The following is a 23,881-nucleotide window of genomic DNA, read 5'->3' as shown; positions in this document are numbered from 1 at the left end:
AAGAGAAATTTCTCAATTATATATTAATATGACATTAGTTAAGATAACTTAATATAGTATTTGATAATATTAAAATTTAGATATAGGGAAAAATCTTTTTAAAAATCTTTCATAACTTTTCGTATCCCTCAACAGATAATGTGAATTTTATTAAACTAAATGACTCTGTTATCTGTTGTCAAATAAGTGCATATTATACTTTTAATAGCATTTCGTGACCGTACAATAATCGCGACCGTTACGCTACTTTGTAGAACGATTTTATTTCACATTGCATGCATATCATAGATGATCTAAATGGTCGATACAACAGCCTTGTGTAAACGTATAATTAACGATCACGATGAATATTTTGGTACATTATCTTAAAACAATGCTTCCCCGAAGCAATTTAATAACGAAAATCCGAAATCGTTGTTATGTAATTTAAATTAATGAATAATTAATCAAAGATCAAGAATATATCTAACAATAACATAATTTAAATAATATTCCAATATAAGAAAATTTAACAAAAAGTAACATTTTTTTTTCTCCCTGTCTCTGAATATAATAGAGAAAAGAGGGGATACTGATAATATTTGTATATTTTTATTTCTTTATCTCCGTATAATTTCTGTTCTCTCATTTTTCTCCTCTTATCTCCATAAGAAAACTTTTACTTTTCTAGACAGTGTCGCGTTTTCTGTGTCCAGGGAATTCGACTAAATGACATTTATCTAGAAAGTCTGAGAAAGATGCAGTATTAGAAAACTTTATCCGCCAGTGTAACACGGTATTAATTTGCGGTATCTAGGTATCTATCTTACTACTTAGATCCTTTGGTACTCCTCACCTTCCTTTCCCTCTCTCTTTCTTCCCCCTTTCTCTCTCTCTCTCTCTCTCTCGCCTCTTCTCTTCGACTGCGACTTTCTGTGCTCGCGAGCTTAGCTAAGGTAGATGGTAGTCAAAGGTACATCACTTAAAACTTACATCCTAGCAAAGTCCGTAACTTACATTTAAAGGCAGGGATAGAGTGGACCAACAGAGGACCAAAGGCTTGCGGTATCCTCGGGGGTTGCTTCGCGAATACAGAGGATAGACGGTAGTAACGAACAAGAGAGAAAAGGAGAGAGAGAGAGAGAGAGAGTCATGGTCGTCCCTCTTTAATTTGAGACACAGCGTGCACTCGTCGCCTTTGAAGCAGTCTCGCTTAGTGTCGTGTAAGTAATCAGTTGAGCCTTCGTCCGACGTTCTACTACTTGTATCCGCATTGCCTCGGGACTAGTGTTCCCCCATAGATTCCTTCTTTTAAGAAGATGAAGATCTGTAAAAAGAAAGAAAAAAAAAAAAAAAAGAACGGTCATCTTCTCGTCCACTAGATGTATATTCTGTAAACTCTGTGCTGCGTATATAGCTACATAGCAATGTGCAAGTCGCGTACGTTGAAAAAAAAAGATACTTGTTTAAGTGTATGATCGAATTTTCTTATAAATATACTTCAAATTTGAAGAGGAAATATCATGTTATTTTGCACTCTTTTTAATTACAATTAAAATAATTATAATCATGAAATAATTAAATGATTCTTTATTAGTGATAGAATGAAAGCGATAGTAGCAGGAACAATCGCTTTCAAGAGTATCGCAATTTTTTTTCTAACGGATGCGACACTGATGTTAATCCGCGGGGTTTTTCCGCGAGCTGTGTTTTCGCGAAAAAAAAAAAAAGAAAAAGCACTGGGGTCTCCGCGGACCAGGGACGTTCATCGATCTTTCGTGAATCACCGGACCAACTTAGTCGGCGGTATTCCCTCTAGTCTAACGCAAGTCTGACCTTTATCGCTGCGCCCGGCAAGACGCGTCTCTGGAAAATCCCAACGGGACAAGGAGGACAAGGTGGGCGTAGGAGGACGGGGGGAGGAAGAGGGGATGCATAAGAGGAGGGGATCCGGTCTACCGGTTCCTTGGAACGAGTAAGGGGAAGCACTCGGCCTCTCTCTCTCTCTCTCTCTCTCTCTCTCTCTCTCTCTCTCTCTCTCTCTCTCTCTCTTGGCCGTCGTTTCGCCTTAATTTGCGACATCGTGTCTTTGAAGTAGTTTTGTCCTTCGCCGCACCGTCGCGACCCGCAGGGAAAGAGACGAGCAACGGTGCCGACGCGACGTAGGTAGGCCACTTGTCCGACATAACTCCGGTCTACGTTACTCGGTCTTGCCTCGCTCGATATAAGCGCATATATCTCGATGACGAATATAAAATTGAGTAAAAAATCTTTCTTCTGTAACTTTCTTAAAGTTACGTGTATATTTTTTACGCCGCAGTATTTATTTACCGGAAAATTTTTTAAGCCGCCCTATAAATCGGGGACACGCGAAACTAGCCTTAATTTGCGACCTCCCAGCCAATATTCAAATGGAATGGCGTGGAATATGATTGCGGAATTAGAGATAATTGAAGCGGAGCGATCACACAGTCTGCTTATGGCTGGCGAGAATAATCGAACTACAAGAATTAATGATGAATTCATGTAGTAAAACAAGCTCGGCTGGCTCGCACGTTTCTAGATCGATAGATTACGCGCGAGAGGGTGGGGGAGGGGAGGGGAGGGGCGAATTAATCCGCGAGAATAGAACATACAAATCACAGTGTGTCACAATGTCGCGGGATTGCGCTGATGAGCCTCCCAGCTGGCAATGCGAGAATTGCAAGAATTTTAGATATCCCCCATTGCATTCGCTTTAATATCATAAATTTTCCTCTCGCGAGACTATCAATCGTACTGTCGAATGTTACTGTGTCCAATACTATCACATTTACGGAATAAGAAAAAGATAAATAAAACCTGTAATATAAAATGACACACAGAATTTTCAAAATAGTTGTATACATACGTTGAAATTTGAGCTTATCCAATGGTTGCAGAAATTTCAATTAATGGCGATTTCAACGTGAATCGTGAAAATGATTATCAAGGAAAAACGTAACGGCGTCGCGAACGAAATCGTCGAACGATTGCATCGTCATCGGATACGCGCGCATTATTGATTTATGACCTCGTAAAGATATTCGAGCTCGAGTAAGATGCGTCTTCTTGATGCGTCCGTGTTATTCGACGGAACCGGATGACTCTCGAGCTCGACCAAACTCAATTCACTCGGAATTCAAATTAAGGCTCGAGTCGCTCGCTCCTCTTTCGCCACGTATTTCCGCTCTTCCCGTATTTCACGTATTTCTATCTCCCTCTCTCTCTCTCTCTCTCTCTCTCTCTCTCTCTCTCTTTCTTTCCCGTCTATTCCTCTAGTGAATTTCATTACAGTGCGTGTCTACACAGCCGAAATGTATCCGCGTCCACGTCGTTGCACGTATGCACGTATAATTCTTGCTCGTTTTCCCGACGCATCCATGTGCATGTCTGCACCGCTCACAATGCGCTCGCTTTATGGGAGCGAGAGTTACAGACCGCGTTCGCTCGAGGGAAGAATATTTAGAGGAACAGGTGAGGCAGAGAGAGGATAAATCAATGTTGGAACGGATGAGCTGTATGCGGGGTTGATTTTGAATGGACTGCTGCGGATCTCTCACAAACGGTGTAAATTGAAATTTATTTTAAATGTCACTCAGTTGACAGTTTATGGCAATACTCTCGTATTGTAACGAAATCCGATATTATACCGGACATTTTTATTCAAACACGTGCAAATCAAAGTGTTAACTCTACGATCAACCTTTTTTTTTCCCCCCGTGAAATATGTATACGTTTCTTTTACTATTCTATTATCTGTTTTGATTTTTTTTTTTTTATTTAAAATTTTTTCGTAATTATTTCGCAATTAATTTTGAATTGACTGACACTTTGCATCTTGCTGTCTATTTTTATAATACGAAAATCCGTTTCAATCGCGATTATTTTTAGAATTATCAGGTATTTGTTCGTAATTTTTGAACGATGGCAATAGCAAAAGTAAAATACTTAAATTTCTATTTTCCAAAGCTAAATTTAAGTAGATTTTTTTTTTATCCAAACGTTTTACTCTCTCCGATTATTTACGAGCAGTCGTAATTCTGCTATCGGAAACCTTAGCGGATATAGTGTCCTTAGGGTGCCCTCGCATCTAATTGTAACCGAATACTTATATCAGCGAAAGGAATTGTGCCGATATTTTTGTCAAGATTATCGTTTCGATAGCTTTTTCCCGAAGGTCGGGTTATTCTCGGGTCGGTAATTGCAACACAATATCCTGCGTGCGGATAGCCCGCCGAAGGGGCGGGTAACGAAGTACAAGCCCGAGATAGGGCAACGGGGTGCATCGAGAGTTCGTTATAATAATCGTTATGTTAATCGAGCGTTCTCGAATATAGGCGAGGGTCGAAAGTAAATTTCATATCCATTAACCAGCAAATTTGCTTAAAGCCTTCTGTGCCAGTAGTTAATGGTCTTACAATTTACATCATACGATCGCACGGTTACGCATTGCGGAAGCACAGCGAATTGTATAGAGTATAGCATAATCTACAAACAATATTGTACGTTTTGCACAGACCATACGGGATGTTCCAGAATTGCGCGTGCAACTAAAACGCGGGATTTTCAAATTATAAAATGTATTTAATTAATAACACAAATTTGAAAAAGATATTAACAAGATTAAGATGTTTGTGTTTGCAAAATACAAAAGTTTTATATTTCTTTAAATTATTTATTTTTATTTAATAATTACTCGTGTGTATCATTCGAATTCTTGTTTTCTTACTAAATTTATCATTATTGATCGAGACAGCTATTTTCAACTTTTCCTCTTTGACAGAGAGAGTGAGAGTGAGAGAGAGAGAGAGAGAGAGAGAGAGAGTCTCGGAGGGGAAAAAGCTTTCCGAAAATATATGCGAGTTTCGATCGAACAATAGGGAGTGGCGCAAAAGTTATCGGTGGCTATCACACTTCGCCCTTTCTCTCTCTCTCTCTCTCTTTCTCTCTCCCCTTCCTCTCTCTGGCTTTCATCAATTTATTGCCGCCCACTTGCAGTTCGGTGCTAAACTATTTATTAACGCCGGCTAACTTACTCGCCGCAGAACTTTGATCTGCGTTAAATGAATTACTGCGTGAACACCATAAACTGGAATATTCAGCACACGGTGCGCGCACGCGCGATGTAGGTCAACGCGCTCTTCCATGGAACCCGCGATTAAATTGTCTAAATAGAATGAAGTGTGAACGAACTGAAAATATCTTTGTTGCGAAATTTCACGACAAGAATATATTCCGAAGACGTTTATGTGAGAAACGTGCGTTTATTCTAGTAATTAGAATCGTCATGTAAAATTTTAATGGGGCCTTGAACTTAATGAAAAAAAAAAAAAAAAAAAACACAGAAACGCGTTTACGTATATATTAAATATATTATAAATATATCATCTTTAACACAACGTTGAGATGAGATCGAGTTTTCATCAAATCTACGAAGCTGTGCGAAAATAAGAATAAAAGATCGAACGATGATATATCCACGAGTCAAGAATTGCATTGTTGTTGTTTTGTGCTGAAACGAAAAATTTGCCAATACGCCGAACACGCTCGAGCTATTGGAAAATTTCATCTTAACGGTACTTCCGCGTGAAATATAGCGTGAATCAATTTTGAATTTCGTCGAATTTAAAGAATTCGTCGTCGCGTAATTCAACTCCGACGCGGCGATTAAAATAAAAACTCCACAGAATTTCATTCGGAGACGGCCGATGAATGCGCGGGGACATTTATTGGACGGCCTTTAAAGGTGATTTTCCAGCGGCAGCGGTTATTCGACGAACGATACCGGCTTTCGCATTCGCGCGTGAACATAAAGGATCGTAAAGGGAGCGAATCGAGAAATCGCGATGTGATCGGGGCCTGCGGGGATGGCGCGGCAAGGAAATCTACGTGCTGGGAGTGCTTTACGACTTCGCCTACTTTACATGAAAAGCATTCTCGCGGTTAATGGACGACTTCTCGTTAACGAACTTCCACTGTGAATTATCGTCACGCCACGAAATTTCGAAGATGAGTCGGGACCATCTTTCGCCTTCTTTCCGGTGCGAAGCATTTCGGCGTGCGACGCCCATAAATTATAATTGTCGATTAAAACTTTATTATTGCGGGCGTTGGTTCCCGCGATATACTCCGCAAGATTGCAAATGTCAAACGTACGGGGAGAGAAAATTTCCAAGTTCAGCGCTTCGTTCGAAAATTCTCTCGCCTGCAAATTGTCTCTCCTTGCCGGCTTGGCGCAAAGAATCGTTATCGGATCGACAGAAAGTGAATGCACGAAAGTTTCGCGTGTACAGCGCGATGTGGAGACTTTTCCAAATCGCAGTTCGCCTAAAAGTTCGCTTGATAACGTTTCCATCGGTATTGAATTAACGTGATTCTTTTGCAAAACTGTAGCGAAATAGGCAACACTTGAATATTTGTTCTTTCGCCGCGATGCGATTGTAGTTTCGTTAAAAGCACTCATCGCCCTCGCATTCCAAGTTTCGTTATTACCGAAATTACAGTCTGTTACAGCCACAGCGCGTGTTTTCGTTGGTCTTCATAATGCACGATACGATACCGACCTGCTGCTATCTAACAATTAGTGGCCGTCGCTTATAATGGCCGCATTATACCGCGCACGAAGAATGTATAATACTAATGTTACAATTGTGTACAACGTTACAATTGACGTCTACATCCGTTCTATTATCTTTATAATGCCCAGAAACGCATTTGCGTGTTCACGGTAAACATCCGGATCTGCTTGATCTGCACAAGAGTAACGCGCTATAAGCAGCGAGTGTAAAGATGTATCAATTATGTAATATTCTAAAACGATTGAAGGTACTCTTTAGGCTTATAGTGTCTTAAATATCAACTAAATGGACTTGACAAATTTATGCAGAAAATTGAAATAATATGATTTATATACAGAAGCTACAAACATATCATAATTAATATTTTTTTAAATTAATAACCGAAAACTTTTGGACTGTGGATGCTGTCAAATTAGAAAAACTTGCAAAATATAGAAACGAACAATTTATTGGAAAAATTTGGTTATTATAGGCATATGTAATAACTGCCTCATATTTTTTGCTACAGTTTTTTCAGGTGAAATAACTTTCAAACGGATAGCTAAATCTCCGAATAAAATATAACAAATATGCTCGTTAAAATTTTATCAACATACATGAACAATTTATACGTGCTATTATCTATGCACTCGGACGCACATTGTCGCGAATAGAGAGATGGTCGAACGGCGCAAATAGATAGGCGGGGATTTCGTAAGACGACTGTGACTGCGGGATGCGGGCTAATTAATCACTCGCGTATTAGCATCCATGTGCGTAAGCGCGTGACACGCGGCTGGATGCGCGTGCATGATGGAACATGGAATAATTATCGTGCCCGTTGTTGCGTGACGCATACGTTATTTTTCTCTGAATCCGCACGTAATTAACGACGGATTACAACAACTGGTTAATTATCGCAAAGCCCACTTCTCGATTGGCCGTTGTTCCACCGCTGAACGTGTCACTTTGCTCTAATGTCACTCGATCGATTGTATTTTAATGATTTGTAAAATAACAAAAAACAGAAATGTATATCAGAGAATGTCAGTTATTGGGATGACATATATTTTAATTCTAATTACATATCTCATCATATGTTCCCGATGAGATAAGTCAATCAAAATTAAAAACTGCGGTATTATTATTAAAATTATTTGTAACTCGTTCAAAAAAATTGACAATGCTCTAGGATTGCTCGACTCGATATGCATTCTTCATATTTCAATGATGCGATTTCATTAACTGACTAAGCGAATCTCGCGAGCTCGATTTTCCATCTTTTGCATTGCGTCCTGTTATTTATCTCGTCTGCATATAAATCCCGACGTGGCCGCTTAATGCATATTATCACGCATACAATCGTGCAGCTTCAATTGGTTCATTACGAATAATGCTCGTTGATGCCACGTGCAATTGTATATTCAGCCGGCGAAATCCCCTTGTAAGTTGTTAATTTTATGCGTAAGAGGCGTACGGCGGATCGAGATGATTCCTGCGTGATTACATGCGTCTTGTAATCTTGCATTAAGCCCGATTAGCAGAGGCTCTTAACCAATGATAAATCGCATTCTCGTGCTTCGTGTATCACGCGCTTCTGCTCATTATTCTTTCGAAAATTTTGTATCTCCAATATTCTTTCTCTTCTCCGGAGGAAGGATAAAGGATCGATAAAGTTTTTCCATTGATCTCTTAAAATGGAAACTACAATTTTTGGGGCCCAGCAACTTTCCATATGAATAGTTTCTCAAGATGTTAATATAATAAGATTGATATATACAAGTATTTAAAATTTTAATATGTTTTAAATTATATTCAAATTATTGTAAAATAAAAATATCAATCAAATCACGTTGAATATACAAGGTGTTCCTGGCGCTTCCTTGTGATTGTACTATCAATTAAAGCAGCTTTTGTGAGAGAGACTGACTTTACCGATTCGAAACACATAAGAAATCATTCTTTATCGACAAATTTCTTTTATTTTTTATTTAACTTGCAGTTTATTCGACACTCATAGTACTGTGTAAGTATACAAATTGTATTATATTTTAACGATGAATATGAGAAGGTATAAAATTAAAACTTTTCTCATTATTTTATTATAATAACGTGATTATGATACGATTTTGATAATCACTTATAAAGATATCTAAAGATTCCGAGCAAAATTTAATTAGTCCAATCAATTGTCTAAAAGCCAATTCTATCTTAATCGAAAGAATTAATCAAAAAGTAAAAGAAATTATATGACAGCTCCAGTCTTACGTGATTTATTATTTTTATTGCTGAATTTTTAGCCGCAAATTCATGTTTTTAAATCGACAGATAGCACGAATAATTGGAAGGTTTGTATATGCAAAACTTTCTAATCGCTATGCATGCCAAAACTTTTAGCAATATATGTACCGACTGCCCCTGTTAGAGTCGGACGCGTATACACGCTTGTATCAAAACTTTCATAATATGTGTCGCGATCGTGCATTATCGCTTTCTGCTGTAAACGCCGTTTATTCAGTCTATTACAACACGGTAATTCTATTGATTCGCGCCTTTCCATTGATTCCTACGCATTAAAAGAGATCCCCGGCGTTTAGTTTCATCCGACAAACATCACGCCTTTACACGCGTAACAGGCTCTTGCTTTTTTACTAGGTTACCGTATAACAAAACAGCTACGATCTACTACTGCTGCAATCATTTATTCCATTTCGCGAGCACGCCTTGTGCGCATCTGCAGCGTTACGAAATGCGCGTCTTAAATATTCAAACGTTTCCTAGAAATATAAACTGGCGGCTCAGCACACATTGCCTTCTTTCTCTCTTTAACTGTTCCCCATATATACTTCAACGATGCTGAAACGAGCCATTTCAACTGCCTATCCTACGCTATATGTAACGTTTTATTATCTATCGATGCCAAATTCTCTCTTCGCGGAAGTTTGCGAACGTCGATCGGTCGGCCAAAATTTTTGCGTCCGCAGCGGGGGCGGAATAACAGAAAGAGAGAGAGAGAGAGAGAGAGAGAGAGAGAGAGAGAGAGAGAGATGGCGGTCTTTTCCTGCGACGATCGCAAACAAAATTCCATCGCGCAACTCGTGCCAAGGTAAACGGCACAATAACGGTTATTTCTAAATCAACGGTGGCGGGGGTGGAGAGGAGAGGGGGAGGGGGGGGGAATGGATATAGAAAAATAAATTCCGCGGATAATTCTCGCAGATTAGTACCAACGTATCCGACCGCGCTGCGATTTTCTTCACTCGCCGCCAGCACCCCGGCAAGCTCTCTCTCGTAACCGGACTGCGTAAGTTACGAGGCAGCCGCCGTTCTCCGCGGTGTACACCGCAATTAGCTGTGATCTATCGCGTTAAATGTAATAACGCGATATATAACATCGTCTCCGCCTCCGACGCCGCAGCCGCGGCGTTTTAAATGTTTCGTTTCAGCGCCCCGCTATAAAAAATATGACGACGGCGGTGGATCGAGTTACCCGCGGAATCCCCTCATTTGCTACCCTTTACCTATCTCGTTTCCTCCCCCGATCCCCGGCCACCCTTCTCGTTATTCTCTCCTTCTCTTTTTTTTTCTCTCCCTCTCTCTCTCTCTCTCTCTCTCTCTCTTTATCGTGGAGGAAATAGTGTAGTGTGCGGATCCACGATGCGATTTAAACGTTAGCACGCGATTTGCATACGTGCCGATGTTCCTCGACGGAAGTATGTATGTACGTATGTATGTAGGGTGAATTCCGAAGGGGATGCGATAGCGCGGTACACACGACCGCGCGTACATAATCACGTTTTTACTCTGTACCGGTGTCCCCTACCTGTGTTCGATGCGTTTTACGCTGCTCCGGCGTGCTTTGGACAGCGCTTTTAATGCTATTTTCTCTGTAGCGTGAATATAATGGGAATGAAGTAACGTCAATCGGATATACTCGTGTTTCTCTCTTCCCCTCTCTTTCGGCTCTATTATTTCTTTGGTGAGCAAACTTTTAAAAATAAAAGCCTCATTGAATTATTAGAAAAAGTTAATATTGTATGAATATTTCATGAAATATTATATAACGGAATGAAATATGTAAAATGTAATTAGTAATAAAAATTTAACTAATAATATAAGAGCAATGACTCGTGACATCTAAAAAAGGAGAGAAAACTGTAAAAAATTAAATTTTGAATTTTGAAAACAATTTCAATGATTTTTCATTATTCCCGCGATTGTTTATTCTCTGCAAAATTTTATTTTAAGCGTGAAATTATTATTACGTAATTAAAGAAATTCGATGTCTCATTATGGCATAGTCCGATTGTGCGCGATTTCTCAAATTTCCGACCGATCAACGTAAATTGCGATAAGTAATGTGTATCGAATTAACCCCATTCGGGATCAGCATTGTCATCGCATCAATGGCACGCGTGCGTGATCAGGCTTTTAACAAACTTGACGACAAAGGCTGTCATAATTGGGGAGGGCAGTAACAAAGCCCTCGCGTCATAATGAACTTCTCTTTATCTCGTGCTGAATAAATTTCAATCCCAATTTCATAAATGTAACACGCTACCGTTCCTCGTGCTGGCCGATCGTAATCCGAAGCTACTAGCACATGTGTGTGTGTGTGTGTGTGTGCGTGCGTGCGTAATTATATAAAATATTATAGAGAAATCTTCTTTCTCCTCAGTTACCGAATTTAGAGTTAATTAATGCTTAAAAAGAAAATAGATTAACATGCTTTTGAATTCTTGGCAAATATTTTTAAAAAATATAATTAGGAATAAATTATAAATATATCTTGTAGTTCCTTTGTAAATTAGCTTTTTATAAAAGAACCTTTTGCCGTTCTGCAAAACGTTATAAAAAGATTATTAAGTTTTCTCTTTACAAAATGATTGAATTTTACCAAGAGTCTGCGACATATAATTTCTATAAAGGACGTAGTGTGTGTGTGTGTGTGTGTGTGTGTGTGTGTGTGTGTGTGTGTGTGAAGAGCTGGATTCTTGAGTTTGCGTTTATTTGCCGCTAATTAAAATACACGATTGTTTTAGAAGATTGTTTTAAAACGATTACGAGAGGGATGCGACGAACTTTATCTCGCCTACACGTACGATCTTCAACGTTTCGCGCGTGTTTCTTATGTCAACACATAAGTGCGCGGGAACCAAGTTGGGAGCCCGCGCGGCCAAACACTTCTGTAGATGCACTTAACACAGCGATAATATTATGTCTCGTTGAAATAGTTGGCGGTTGAAGAGGCCGGAATGGTCGGCGGCCAACCATTTGCGGTAAATCGGCCGCGACGAAGAAACCGCGACGAGACTCACTCGCGGCGGACTTGCGGCGTCGGGACGCAAGTCCTTTGCTCGCCAACGTATCCTGATTGTACATCACAGTAATGGTTCGTATTATTTAATCTCGATATTGTTGGAGAATTGTCGCCAAAAAATGTTCTACATTTGTAATGGGACACAAGCTACAGCGACAATAATCTGGCATCTCGTTTTCTCCCATTGAAAAAACTGAAATCGCGAAGTTTTTTAATATTCAGCATCTTATTGTTAAATTTGAGACAGCAAGGAAACTATATCATTAATAAAACTTTTTCGACTTTATCGCGAATTATATAAATTGAAAAATACGCGTGTTTCGCTCTCGTATATTTTTCTCACCCATTTAATTTTATTACGCCGCTCACACATGCATATAAACCCATGTCTCATTTATCTCCTCGTCCCATTGCCGGCGGTTTTAAAGTCCGCGGTTAGAGTCAGTGAACGTGCCATGGCGTCTCGTGTAAACCAGATCGTAAACCGGGAACTTCATTTCTTTAATGAGCATGTAAATTCCGCGCGACGACCTCCCGAACGCGACGACAAACGCACACGTATCCACCGTAAATTCAGCCTTCGCCTTGATATCGCGGAACGCGTCGAGAATTTCGTTATAGCCATCATGCACGGCGACGCGGCCGTGCCGCCTCTCGGCGGCGTTGCGACGCCGGAAGACGACGTCGGGAGCTGCCGAGACGACGGAGGTGGCGACCGGCGCGAAAAGTAGATTTACGTTCTTTTTTTTATATTTCGCCCGAGACGCGCATTTCCGACGGAGGAGAAAGCGAGATTAATGAATATTCAGGAGCAACTGAGCACGGAGTTGAACCGTGCACTGCTTGGCGCGAAATGAGAGAAGAGACAGAGAGAGAGAGAGAGAGAGAGAGAGAGAGAGAAAGAATGGTCAACCGGGGAGGCTGAGAGAAGAGGGACCTCCTCTCTGAGGAGAGAGAGAGAGAGAGAAAAAGAAGAGATAGGGTACGAACGCGAGAAAATGCCCTGACGTTAACGCGATTAATTTACTGGGAACTTTACATTTTAATATTTATCCCAGGGACGCTCTCCCTGGCCTCCTTCCTTTTCTCCCCTTCGTCTTTTCCTCATCTTTTCCTTCACTTTTTTCCTCATCTTTGTTTTTCCCGCACTCGTCTTACTTTCTCGCGCGACTCTAATCTCATCCTTTTTCTTTCGTCTTACTCGCACATTTCGCCTTTCAAGTTTTTTCGCCCTTATTTATCCTGGTGGAATCCCGCGCGGCGAAAGCTGCGCTTTGAAACTTGGGTATAATAATAGTCTCCCACGCGAACTAAGAAGCCAAATGGGACAGAGGGGGATGAATGGGGAGTGCGCGTTTAAAAATTCATCGCTTTAAGAAACGACGATTTTATGCTATTAAGGCATTTGAGATGGATGATTAATTGAACGATATGCTGTCATCCCGTGACAGGCTTAATAATATTTCTACGGATGTAACACATCTTGGACATTAAAATAAATTATATAATTACATAAATGTATATTGTTATAGGTAAATACAAGAGATTATTTCTTTTTTTTATTTTTAATATTAAAAATTGCAGCTATACTTTAAATTTATTATTTATAATTAATTTTAAAATATACTACACAACGAGTTACGAGAACAAAATTTCGAACGTTAACTTGCAAATTTACACGAATTTATTCGAATAATGAGAAGATTTTTTTTTTTCCACGAAACCCCACTACCATTAACGACCGTTAAACAGGCTTAACAGCTTTCTTTTTATACTTCTCTTCTAATTACAGAACAAATATTCTTAATTAAGCACATTTCTCGTTCCCTTTTTCTTCGTACTCCGTATCTCATTTCTCGTCGGACTGATTTTTTTATTTGCGCTGACAGCGGTCTATTATGTGTGCGCGTGCTCACATAGACATTAGATGAGTCCTGAAACATGATATCGATCGAAAAACATTAGGCGCGCGTGCATTGCGTGTCCTATATTTATTTAATTAGTCGAGCGATGGGAAGAAAACGAGAGTTGACGCCGCGGGACATTACAGATAGATTGCTTGGTTACCACCCGTGGAGCCTCTAATCAAACTCGGCGCCAACTACAATGTAATAAAAACGCAGGTGCATGGTAGACAGAGCGAGCGGTATATCGATTATTGTCCGACGTTGATGCGGAAAATCTGCTGCTCGTCCTTTCTCTCTTTTAATCCCCGTTATTTTCGCGATGAATGTGTACGCTATGTAAATATTTCAGTTTAATTTAGTCAACGCAACAAATAATCTCCATCAGCGCTAACGAAATAAACGCGTTTTTCCACGTGGCTTATCAGATACATTTGCAAGGAAATTCCTACATGGAAAACAAGTTGTTTCTAATAATATTATCGCACGTATTGAATGTTGATATCATATAAAAGATTAATATTAGGGAAAATCTATATTAGAGAAAATGGAGGAAAAGAATTCAAAATTCAACGTTCAAGCATCTTTTCCGTCTTGAATCTTGGAACATTGCCTAAAGACCGATTGAGGCTATGTCGAAAATTGTAGTAATTTCTGTGCGTTCCTGCAGGAGCACGGAAGGCGAGAGGAGAGAGAGAGAGAGAGAGAAAGAGGGTTTTGCCGTAGGTAATAAGGGCCGGAGGTGGATGCGCAAAGAGGCGAGAGGGAGGACCGATCGGTTGGGACCTTTGCATCCATGTAGCTAGAGCATGCTCAGGGGATTATGCGCAGGAGCTTCGTAATAATATAGATGACTCCGATGCGATTAGTAACGCACAAGCTTCGAGGGAATGGTCCTTCAGAAATGCTTACCAGGCGTTTCGCCTGGTTCACCTCTATCCTCTCTATCTCTCTCTTTCCCTATCCATTTATCTCCTTCTCCATCCCTCTCGTTGCTTGTAATATTCGAGCTTGCCTGGCAAGCAAGCCCTTGCTCGTTGATCCTCCGATCGATTCTTGTTCCCTTCTCCAATACTTGATAAACACGAACGTCTCCCTCTCTCGTGCGCTCGAGGTGATCCCCCGAGACCTTTTCTCGAAGCCTATCCGCTGCTTAGCACACGTTCCGCATACATTTTTAATCGATTCGACACGCTTCCCCGTTCCGGCGAACGAGCCGGCTCAACAGTGATTTCGACTCGGCCGAGTTAACGTATTTCCATTCGAGTAAACCGATCTGTCTTATTTTTTTAAGAGATACATTGCAATTTTTTTTTCCAGATTAAAATAGTATCGATTAAATAATTTGCCCGCTGTCGATTCTCTTTTAACGTAACCGTCTTTTATTAACTCCCTCGTTCGGAAAGAAATAAAATCTATTTTAATAATATTTGCGCAAAAAAATTTATTCACAACTTTTTATCAAAAGATTTAAAAATTGAGCAGACTTTCAGTGATCTTTTTACTGCCATTTTCAATTTTACAGTAAAAATAATTTTAATAATTAAAGACGTTCTGTAATAAATGGCGAAATCAATATGTCATTGAAACCAATGTATAAAATCTGTAAAACTGAACGACTATTAATACTCCCCGTTTGTGTTAAAATTAATATACATTAAAAATGGCCAAGAGATTTGATTTTTTACGTAAATGTATGCTGAATAGACTCTAAATTATGCCCGATGAAAGTCTTAGTAATTACGTAACCGCATATTTCTTCGTAATCATTACAGGGAAAACGCAATTACGCGTCGCGCTTAACTTTCGGAAATTTCTTTGCGCGCAAAATTGAAATTTGCGGAGACGAGAACTGAAAAAAAAAAATCGGTTAACTGTCCGGTGAACTCTTCAAGCGAAATTAGTCTATGGTTACAAAGTCGAGAGGCGGTGATAATGGCACTTGTTGGTGCGCGAAGCTCGGCCGCTTGGGCTTCGTCCTCTGGAATAAAGTTACGGCCATTAACAAAACTAGGTTTCTCACTTTAACTCGTCCTAAAAATCCGCCGCGTTGCGTCAAAATTTGGAGTGGGTAAATTGACGGCAGTTGCCACGTATTTTTCACACAATACACTTAGAGGATAAAGTCCTTTTTTGCGCAATCCTTCCTTGCATATAGGTTTCATAATAATTTATAAATAATTAAAAACATATGTAGTATGTATTTTATTTATTTTTTAATTAAAATAAATTTTTAGAACATTTATGAAAGATATACTGACAATTATTAACGCACAAAATAAATCAATTGATATATTATTGCAGGGCATATTTATATTATATTGCATTATTTTATTATAAGATGTGCACAATTTAATCAAAATATATTATTATAACTTTATATTTTATTAAGTCTCAAATACTATAACCAACTTATAAATATTTTTTAATTCTATTCGTAGCTGAATTACAGCTAAATTATAAATAAATTGCATAAAATTATGTGATAGGCATTGCCCGTCCTTATAACGAATAACTCGCAAACAGCGAATGACGCCATTCAACTCTGTATTCCCTCGCCCGCGATCGTGTTTTCTCTCATATGTTTAGGACAAAAAAATCCGTACAATATTTTAAGTTACCTGAGATTTTTTCAGAAGACGCACACAATTTATCGCCGGTCCCTCGAGCTTCTTGCTTAGGGCCGTGGATAACCGCCCCCCCCCCACCCGTTCCCCCAACCCCTTATCCGCGATGGCGGATAACCCGGCTCTGTCCGCGCCACGTTCGCTCTCTTATGGCGGCACTCTCTTTCATACATAGCTGACATTTACCACCTCCCATATCCACCCTCTCTCATATTACGCGTTGAAATAGTCCTCGTCCCTCGAGCGAAGGCGCAGCAGGACGTAATAGCATTCTCGGAGAATTACTTATACCCTCCTGTGACCACCACTCATCGCGGCCAAGTTTCTCTCTTTCCACGTACTCTTTTCCTGATAAAGTCTCTCCTTGTTAAAAGCGACGGCCACTCTTCTCGTTTCCGTCGGAAGTAAAAATAATCAAAAATAAAGCGCGTTATAAGACGCAAATATAACCTTCGCTTTCCTTTTTTTCTTCGACTTTTTCTCTTTTCTTTTCTTATTTTTTTTTTTTTTTTATACAGAGGATAAGAATAACAATTTAAACGTGATTATTTTATCAAAAAATACTCTCAAGTTTTAAAAGATTAATTTTTGAAGTATATCCAATTCAAATTACGCGAGAGAGAGAAAGAGGAAAAAGGAGAGAAAGAGAAATTTTACCACCTTTTTTAAATTCTTATTGCGATCCCGTTTTGCCACTTACGTAGCATGATAACATTCTTTAAAATAAGTGCACCGCAAAGTGATAAGCATACGCGATGCATTGTAGTGCGGATTGGGGTCCTAATAAGGAGGCATGTACGTCGTTATGGCTTTCACGCGAATGGCGAAGTACGGCTGCATATATCACGATCAAGTCATCAAGTAGATACGTCCCATCCATACACGGGCATTACGTAATTGCAATGGAACGTTTATATAACAGAATATATTACCGGTTACGTAACGTGCGCGCGGGTGGCATAATATATATCCTAATAAGCGCATGTACATTGCATGCGCGCAAAGTAAATGTCATCGTTATTGAATTGCCGCTCAGTAATAAAAAGCGGCGACGTTTATGTCGGCGACTAAACTGTCGAGTGAGGAACAAAAAAGCCATATCCCCCTATTCCTCATCCTCATAAATTCACCCAAACTCTATATTTTTCTCATGTCAAAAATTTCTTAATTATTATTATTATGTTTTTTTTTTTAATATTTTTTAATTTGAACGATGTTACAATTTAATGTAGGATTTATTTATAAATATTTTAGCTTCTTTTTAATCCGATATTATGTACTTATTATTTTCATTTATCGATATTGCATCTATTCGATATTGTTTAAGGATATTAATAGAAAAATTTTGGGCAAGTAGTTATAATAATAATATAACCGAGATATATGAAAATAATAACTTTTTCTCGTTGATCTTTCTCATCATGTGTTTATTTTATTTTATCCTTAAAAAAGATAACCTTGCTCTAAATATATTAACGGTTTCTTAAAATATTTAGAGATTTTCCAAAAATTTATGTCATACTTTTAATTAAAGATATATGTTTGTTTATCATTTGTTTACAGTTATATTATATTATAGGTAAACAATAAATACTAACCGTCAGATTTTAACGTCATAAAATCGATATATACGCAATAGCTTAGTTAATAAATTATTACAAAAGTAGATTAACCATACATACATATTTAAATGTGTTAATTATTATTATTAATAAATTTATAATGTAACAGAAAGTTTATATTTTGAAAGTGTTCTCTTAAAATAATAGCTATTTTGTACTCATATACACATATCAATATACGTTATTTATATAATTAAAGATTTTTTAATAAGTGAGTTTATAAATTTATCAGTACAATAAAAGCACACATATATATGTATATGATACATTTTTTTCTCTTTTCAATTAATATATGATAAAAAGTAATACATGATAACAAGTTATATTTATTAAATTAAACGATCTTTTTTAATAAATTATATATAACAAACAAGATTAAAGCAACTTCAAAGATCCGTGAATCATCGTGATTCATCTTCGAATATGACGTGTATGACGTTCGATTACTTTTACTCCACGAGAACCTTCCTAATCAGCGCGTTGGCGAATTAATTTCTGGCGTGTGTAATCAATCTGGCGTGTTTAAGATAATATTACTCGCGTGACTGGCGTTAAAGTAGGGGACTGATAGGAACAGTAATTTCATATACTATATATATTGCGTTTGATACGACGGCGCTGACCTTTCCGCCAGCGGAAAAATAGGAACCTTCATTGTGTATATGTGTATATGTGTGTGTGCGTGTGTGTGTGTGTGTGTGTGTGTGTGGAGGGAGGAGGAGGAATCACGTCGACCTGCGAAACGGTACGATGTATCTTACGCGTGTGCATGCTCAGAAATGGCTCTACGATTCGCGAGCGTATAATTCAGCTTCTCTTTGCGCATTACGCTTGACCCTCCATCGGTCGCACATGCATCTGAGAGGTATATAGCTGTACTTTGTTTTAACTAGATTTTTTTTTTTTTTATATATAACTCCGAATAGTATCAATTACAGAGTTAAATTAATCTCTTTAAAGATAATTTATTTTTGAAATTATGTAATTAGGAAGATTAATTAATTTTCTTATCTGTTCTTGTCAACGAATCTGATTAAGATAAGATATTATTAGAGAATATATATTTGAAAGAAATATCTCAAATTTTATCTTATTTTTTTTATAAGCGAGGGATGTAAATATAAAAATTCTTTTTTTCTCTCGAGTAAAATGAAAGTAAAAATTTTTACTTTTGACCCAAAAATTTTTGATCCGAAAATTTGTATCGATTATAGAGGACTTGCAAAAATGAGACGAGAGATATCAACGATAATCAAATTCTCTAATAGCTATTAATAGTTTAAGGTATCTCTATAGAAAATGAAAATTTTATTTGATTATCCATTCGATATTCGAGAAATCTATTTTTCCTTATACTTTACCTCATTATCTCTAAATGCACGAATGGCTTGGTCTCTTGAACGTTGCGATCGACGTGGGATTAAAAAATCGCTCGAATCGAATCCTGGTGTCCTTTTCTGAATTTCGATCGAGCTAGCCTGCGTTGGCGTCGTCATCCTCAGGTCGTAGCGTCGTTCTCGCGATGGCGTCCTCCCTCGATTCGCCGCCACTATCGATCGCGGTGGCGGCGGTGGCGGTGGCGGCCGTCGAAGAATTCGGGGTGTCAGCCGGGAAGGGGGGAAGGGGGAACGTGTCAGTTTCTTTGCGGTTTTATTACACGGCTCGCCGGAGGTGGCAATTTGTTGAAGCCTGCGTTGTCAAAGACCGGAAGTAGGTCCCTCACTCTTTGTCCCGCGCCGATCGACGCCAGCTCGATCCATCTGCAATGGCGAAACACGTGAAAGGGGGTGCCCGCTCTTTCTCTCTCTCTCTTTTTTTTTTCTGAAACGATCCGTTTTCCCCTAATGCCCACAAACCTTTTGTGTTTTATTGGCAATGTTCCATTAAAGATATTACGGCCAAGTGGAAGAGCGGATCACACGTAATGGCGCCGCCGTCATTTTCTTTTCTCTCTCTCTCTTTTTTTTTTAGAGAAGATTACAATTTAAATTGTAATAGCAATTCTATTTCCCTTTTTAAATTTTATATTATAATGCATAAATAGATGATTTTTTCGTAGCGAGTTAAAGTAGACGACATAATTAAGAATGGGAAGAATATCGATCACGCATAATGGAAAAGTCGTTTTGTATAAATCATTTTTAACATAACGATTTAATAACAGCTGTATTAATTTAGAAGTAACGGACATTTAAATCGTCATTATACTGTATTGTCGATGGCGTTGTCCCAATAATTAATGAATATCGGGCTATAAATATCGGCCGGCACGATATGGTGGAATATCGTGCGTAATTTTTAACACGAATTTGTCGTTCAATGAATCACGCGCGGCTCGCGTCGCATGAGCGAGAGAATTCACTTCCCACCTGTTGTTTTTGTATTTGGCGAGGGGCTGAGCGGCTGGATGGGGCGTTTCGGTGGGAAAATATGTGGCCCCATAAAAATCCAAACCACGGCTCAGCAGCATCGAGGTCTCCTCCACGTTGGCCAGGGTAACCCTTATAACGGGTGGCCCCGTATAAATCGTCGCCGGCTCGTTGAGATTCTGCGCGTCGCTCTTTAGCTTGTCATTGATGGCCTTCACTGATTTATTTTAACACACGAGCATTTTATTGCATGCTGAGGTAGCTCGATGCATCGCGCATCACGCAAAAAGTAATAGCGCTTTTAAACATGTGTGCATAGAATATAATGGCAAAAATAATGTCAATTCAGATCATGACTTGTCGTTTATGTGAAAAAGATATGATATTTTATATTCGAGAGTGTTTCAAATTAAAATACTTTTTGCAAAATAAATCTATTATTAAAAAATAAATGTATATATATATATATATAAATATAAAAATATATTATTGAAATATTAAATAATATATATAATATATATAACATTATATTTATTTATATTGAGATATAAATTATATATTTTCGAAATCATTCAAAGAAGAGAGCAGTCTATCACGTTACGATATTTATAGGGGCCGGTATTTTCCCCCAAATAAAGCAGCGGGATGAGAAATATAAAAGCATTTGCATTCTCGTGACTCACAAACAGTTCCCGTATTCAGGGGTAGCCTGGTTACTTCGACGATAGATCGATATTTGTAGAGAGCGTGTCTAATATCGTCCTCCGGCAATTCCTCGGGCACATCAAGAACATAGACGGTGAAGATCTTTGCCGGTCTACACGGTATAGCGACCTATGTATTATGAATTATATAGTGTGTATAATTTATCACATTTATTCCCGATGAGAAATTTATTCCGGAAATTGCAAAATTATATTTTAAAGAATAAATATGCGAAATGCGAATCAAAAAATAAAACTAGTATTTAATCACTGTAATACAGCGTTTAATGAATTCGTAGTATCGTATTTTATGCGATCTTGCAATAATCAAATTAAAGCAAATGCATAAATAAGTTGCTTTACGCGACTTACTGTCAAGATATTCCCGTTAACTTTCAAGCAAGTAAACCCTTTATACTTTGTTGTATATCCGCAACATATGTTTGTACTACGCGCGGGTAAAATCCATGCAGATCCCGAGATTAGTTGTAAAAGCACTAAGGCATTCCTCTGCGTCAGGTACTTTGGCTTTAGAAAGATAACACCAGATGTAAAAGTCTCAAAGCAGTAATGCGTTAAATTATTTGCGCCGCGCCAGAATTATTTTGTCAGCCATAATTTATTTATAAAGCGATATTAAAATACCTATGATAAGCGCGGAGCTAATTAAGGCGTGAAAATTCGTTGGTACGGGAGACTATTCACCTTTTTGTAGAAACGTGCACCTGTCACTTTGTGAAAACCCTTTTTATACACGGCCTGAAAGTCCTCGATGTTGCTGAACTTGAAGAGAATACCGGTGGCGGTTTTCGTCAACGAAAATGCGCCTCTACATCATGTAACAGAAAATCATTTTGATTATAATATAAAAATCGATGGAAAATATATTCAGGCATGGAATTTAATGTGCGAACGAGATATATTAATATCTTCTATGATTTTTTACGCGTCGGAATGATTCTGTTAAAAGTTAGTTCACTCTTCGTCTTTGTCTTCGCGATGTTAATTGTGAGTGAATTCCTGCCATTCCCATGCGCTAGCTGCCGATGCACAAAAAAGTTTATACTCATAATACACACACACACACACACACACACACACACACACACAAAACATACACTGGATCGGAGTACGTAGTTGGTTTAATGGATTTGTTGTCCGACCTGTTACTGTTTCTACTACTTCGCGCGACGCGCCAGCTGACTTAACTACTTTTAGATTCGATTCGAACACGAAGCACTTTAGGATTTCTTGTGGATTAAACTAAGCGAAGGTCGAAGTGACCTACACAATATAGTCAGGAAGAACGTTACGAGTCAGTAAGAATAAAATTTTAAACTTCAAAGAGTTTCAAATAATAAGTTCTTGTAAATATAAATTCATTCAAAAATATAATTTCTTTTAATAAAATCTTTTCATCTCGAAATTTTCGGTCTCACTTTAAAAGATGGAAAAATTAAAGGCGTCCTTGCACAATGAAACAGAATAATCCATCACAGATTGATTTAAAAAGGCAATGATAGATTTGATCGAATTACACGTTTCTATTAATATTCTTTATCTTTAAATTTTGCGTAAGTACATGTGTATTTTTTTTTTGGATGCAAGATAAAATAAAATACTGATGACGCTTCAAGCTCGTTCATTATAGTTATCAGAGTACACGCCCGTTTTAACAATTTCTCTCTCTCTCTCTCTCTCTCTCTCTCTCTCTCTCTTATCGAAACCCGGAAGGAAAATCTTGGTCGAACGGCAAGCCGTGGTGGCTCACCAAAGTGATTCTCACCGGAAGTTCATCTTCTCGCAGATGGTGGCGGCCTTCTCCATGCTCAGCTCGTGGCTCGGGGTGAGCAGGAAGGCGCCCTTGGTGAGGAAATCGTTCTCGCTGACTTCCGAGTCGCTGTCGCCCTGGTCCTGCCAATCGGCGGAGCCGCGACGGCCCTCCTGATTCAGGCGCAGCATCGAGCTACTCTTTGACGTCGACATGTCTTTGTCGTACTGCGCACTGCCACCTTGTTCCGGCTGCGACATCTTTTATAGCGTTGCCAGCGAACCGAGAACTCACGGTGATGATCTCACGGTGTGCTGTCGCTCGTGTGAGGGAACGGCTCTGTACGTATATTTACGTACGTATAACGCGTTACGCCAGATCGATCACTCGGGGAGGAACGTCGAGAGGCACGAGACCGGACATACGTCGTGCTACACACTGCTCCGGATCGCGTTCCACTACGGTCCTTTTATATGCGCCTGCGATGGATGGGCGAGCTAAGTCTCGACGACGACGAACGGAAGATTGCACGGCAAAAAGTGTCCCTGAGCCGCAGCTCGACGAGCAATCAGTTAATAATCCCTTGATTGCCGTTGATGCGCACACGCGCGAGAAAAGAGAAAAATGATTGACCGCAAAGATTCAATTGCGCGAGAAAAAAGAAGGATAGACCGCAAAGGTTCGATTCCTAGTTCAATCGTTGGTGCGGATACGCGTTGTAAAAAAGGGCCTTAATACAGATACTTTGACATGAATAATATTATTTATATAATAATATTTTTCTTCATACTTGATATTGTCTAAAATTTTCACCTCCAAAGCTGTTTATATATAATCTGTTTATATACAAATGTGTGGCGTCACACTTCGTACTCTGCCAACAATCCTCCTTTCAGTCTTATATCTTTTATATTTGATCTACAAAGATGCTTTTTGTGTCAAGCGAGAATAAAAGAGTACGAGAAACACTTTTTTCCGACCTAGTTGTATTTTTTAAAGCACCGCTT

The 23,881-nt window shown here is 38.8% G+C and overlaps 1 protein-coding gene across 2 annotated transcripts; it reads right to left on the bottom strand.

The window, feature by feature from the left end:
- Positions 1–1,071: 1,071 nt before the first annotated feature.
- LOC126854602 (uncharacterized) lies at positions 1,072–23,571 on the bottom strand. Of its 2 annotated transcripts, XR_007688127.1 has the most exons (6): positions 22,890–23,571; positions 21,809–21,932; positions 21,083–21,233; positions 20,400–20,616; positions 19,392–19,790; positions 1,072–1,306 (listed from the first exon to the last, which is right to left on the bottom strand). XR_007688127.1 is itself a non-coding variant. In XM_050601524.1 (5 exons), exons 1-5 carry the CDS (start codon positions 23,132–23,134, stop codon positions 19,664–19,666), a joined length of 864 nt encoding a protein of 287 aa, XP_050457481.1. In that variant the 5' UTR covers positions 23,135–23,498; the 3' UTR covers positions 18,724–19,663. The 2 variants fall into 2 exon arrangements, 1 of the variants encoding a protein (XP_050457481.1); XM_050601524.1 differs by lacking the exon at positions 1,072–1,306 and having other exon boundaries at positions 18,724–19,790; positions 22,890–23,498.
- Between the last annotated feature and the right edge of the window lie 310 nt (positions 23,572–23,881).

Source organism: Cataglyphis hispanica, chromosome 14 (assembly GCF_021464435.1).
Source record: "Cataglyphis hispanica isolate Lineage 1 chromosome 14, ULB_Chis1_1.0, whole genome shotgun sequence".
Lineage (NCBI taxonomy): Eukaryota > Metazoa > Arthropoda > Insecta > Hymenoptera > Formicidae > Cataglyphis > Cataglyphis hispanica.
The sequence above is the reverse complement of the archived record's forward strand: the minus strand, read 5'-3'. Positions and strand labels throughout refer to the sequence as shown.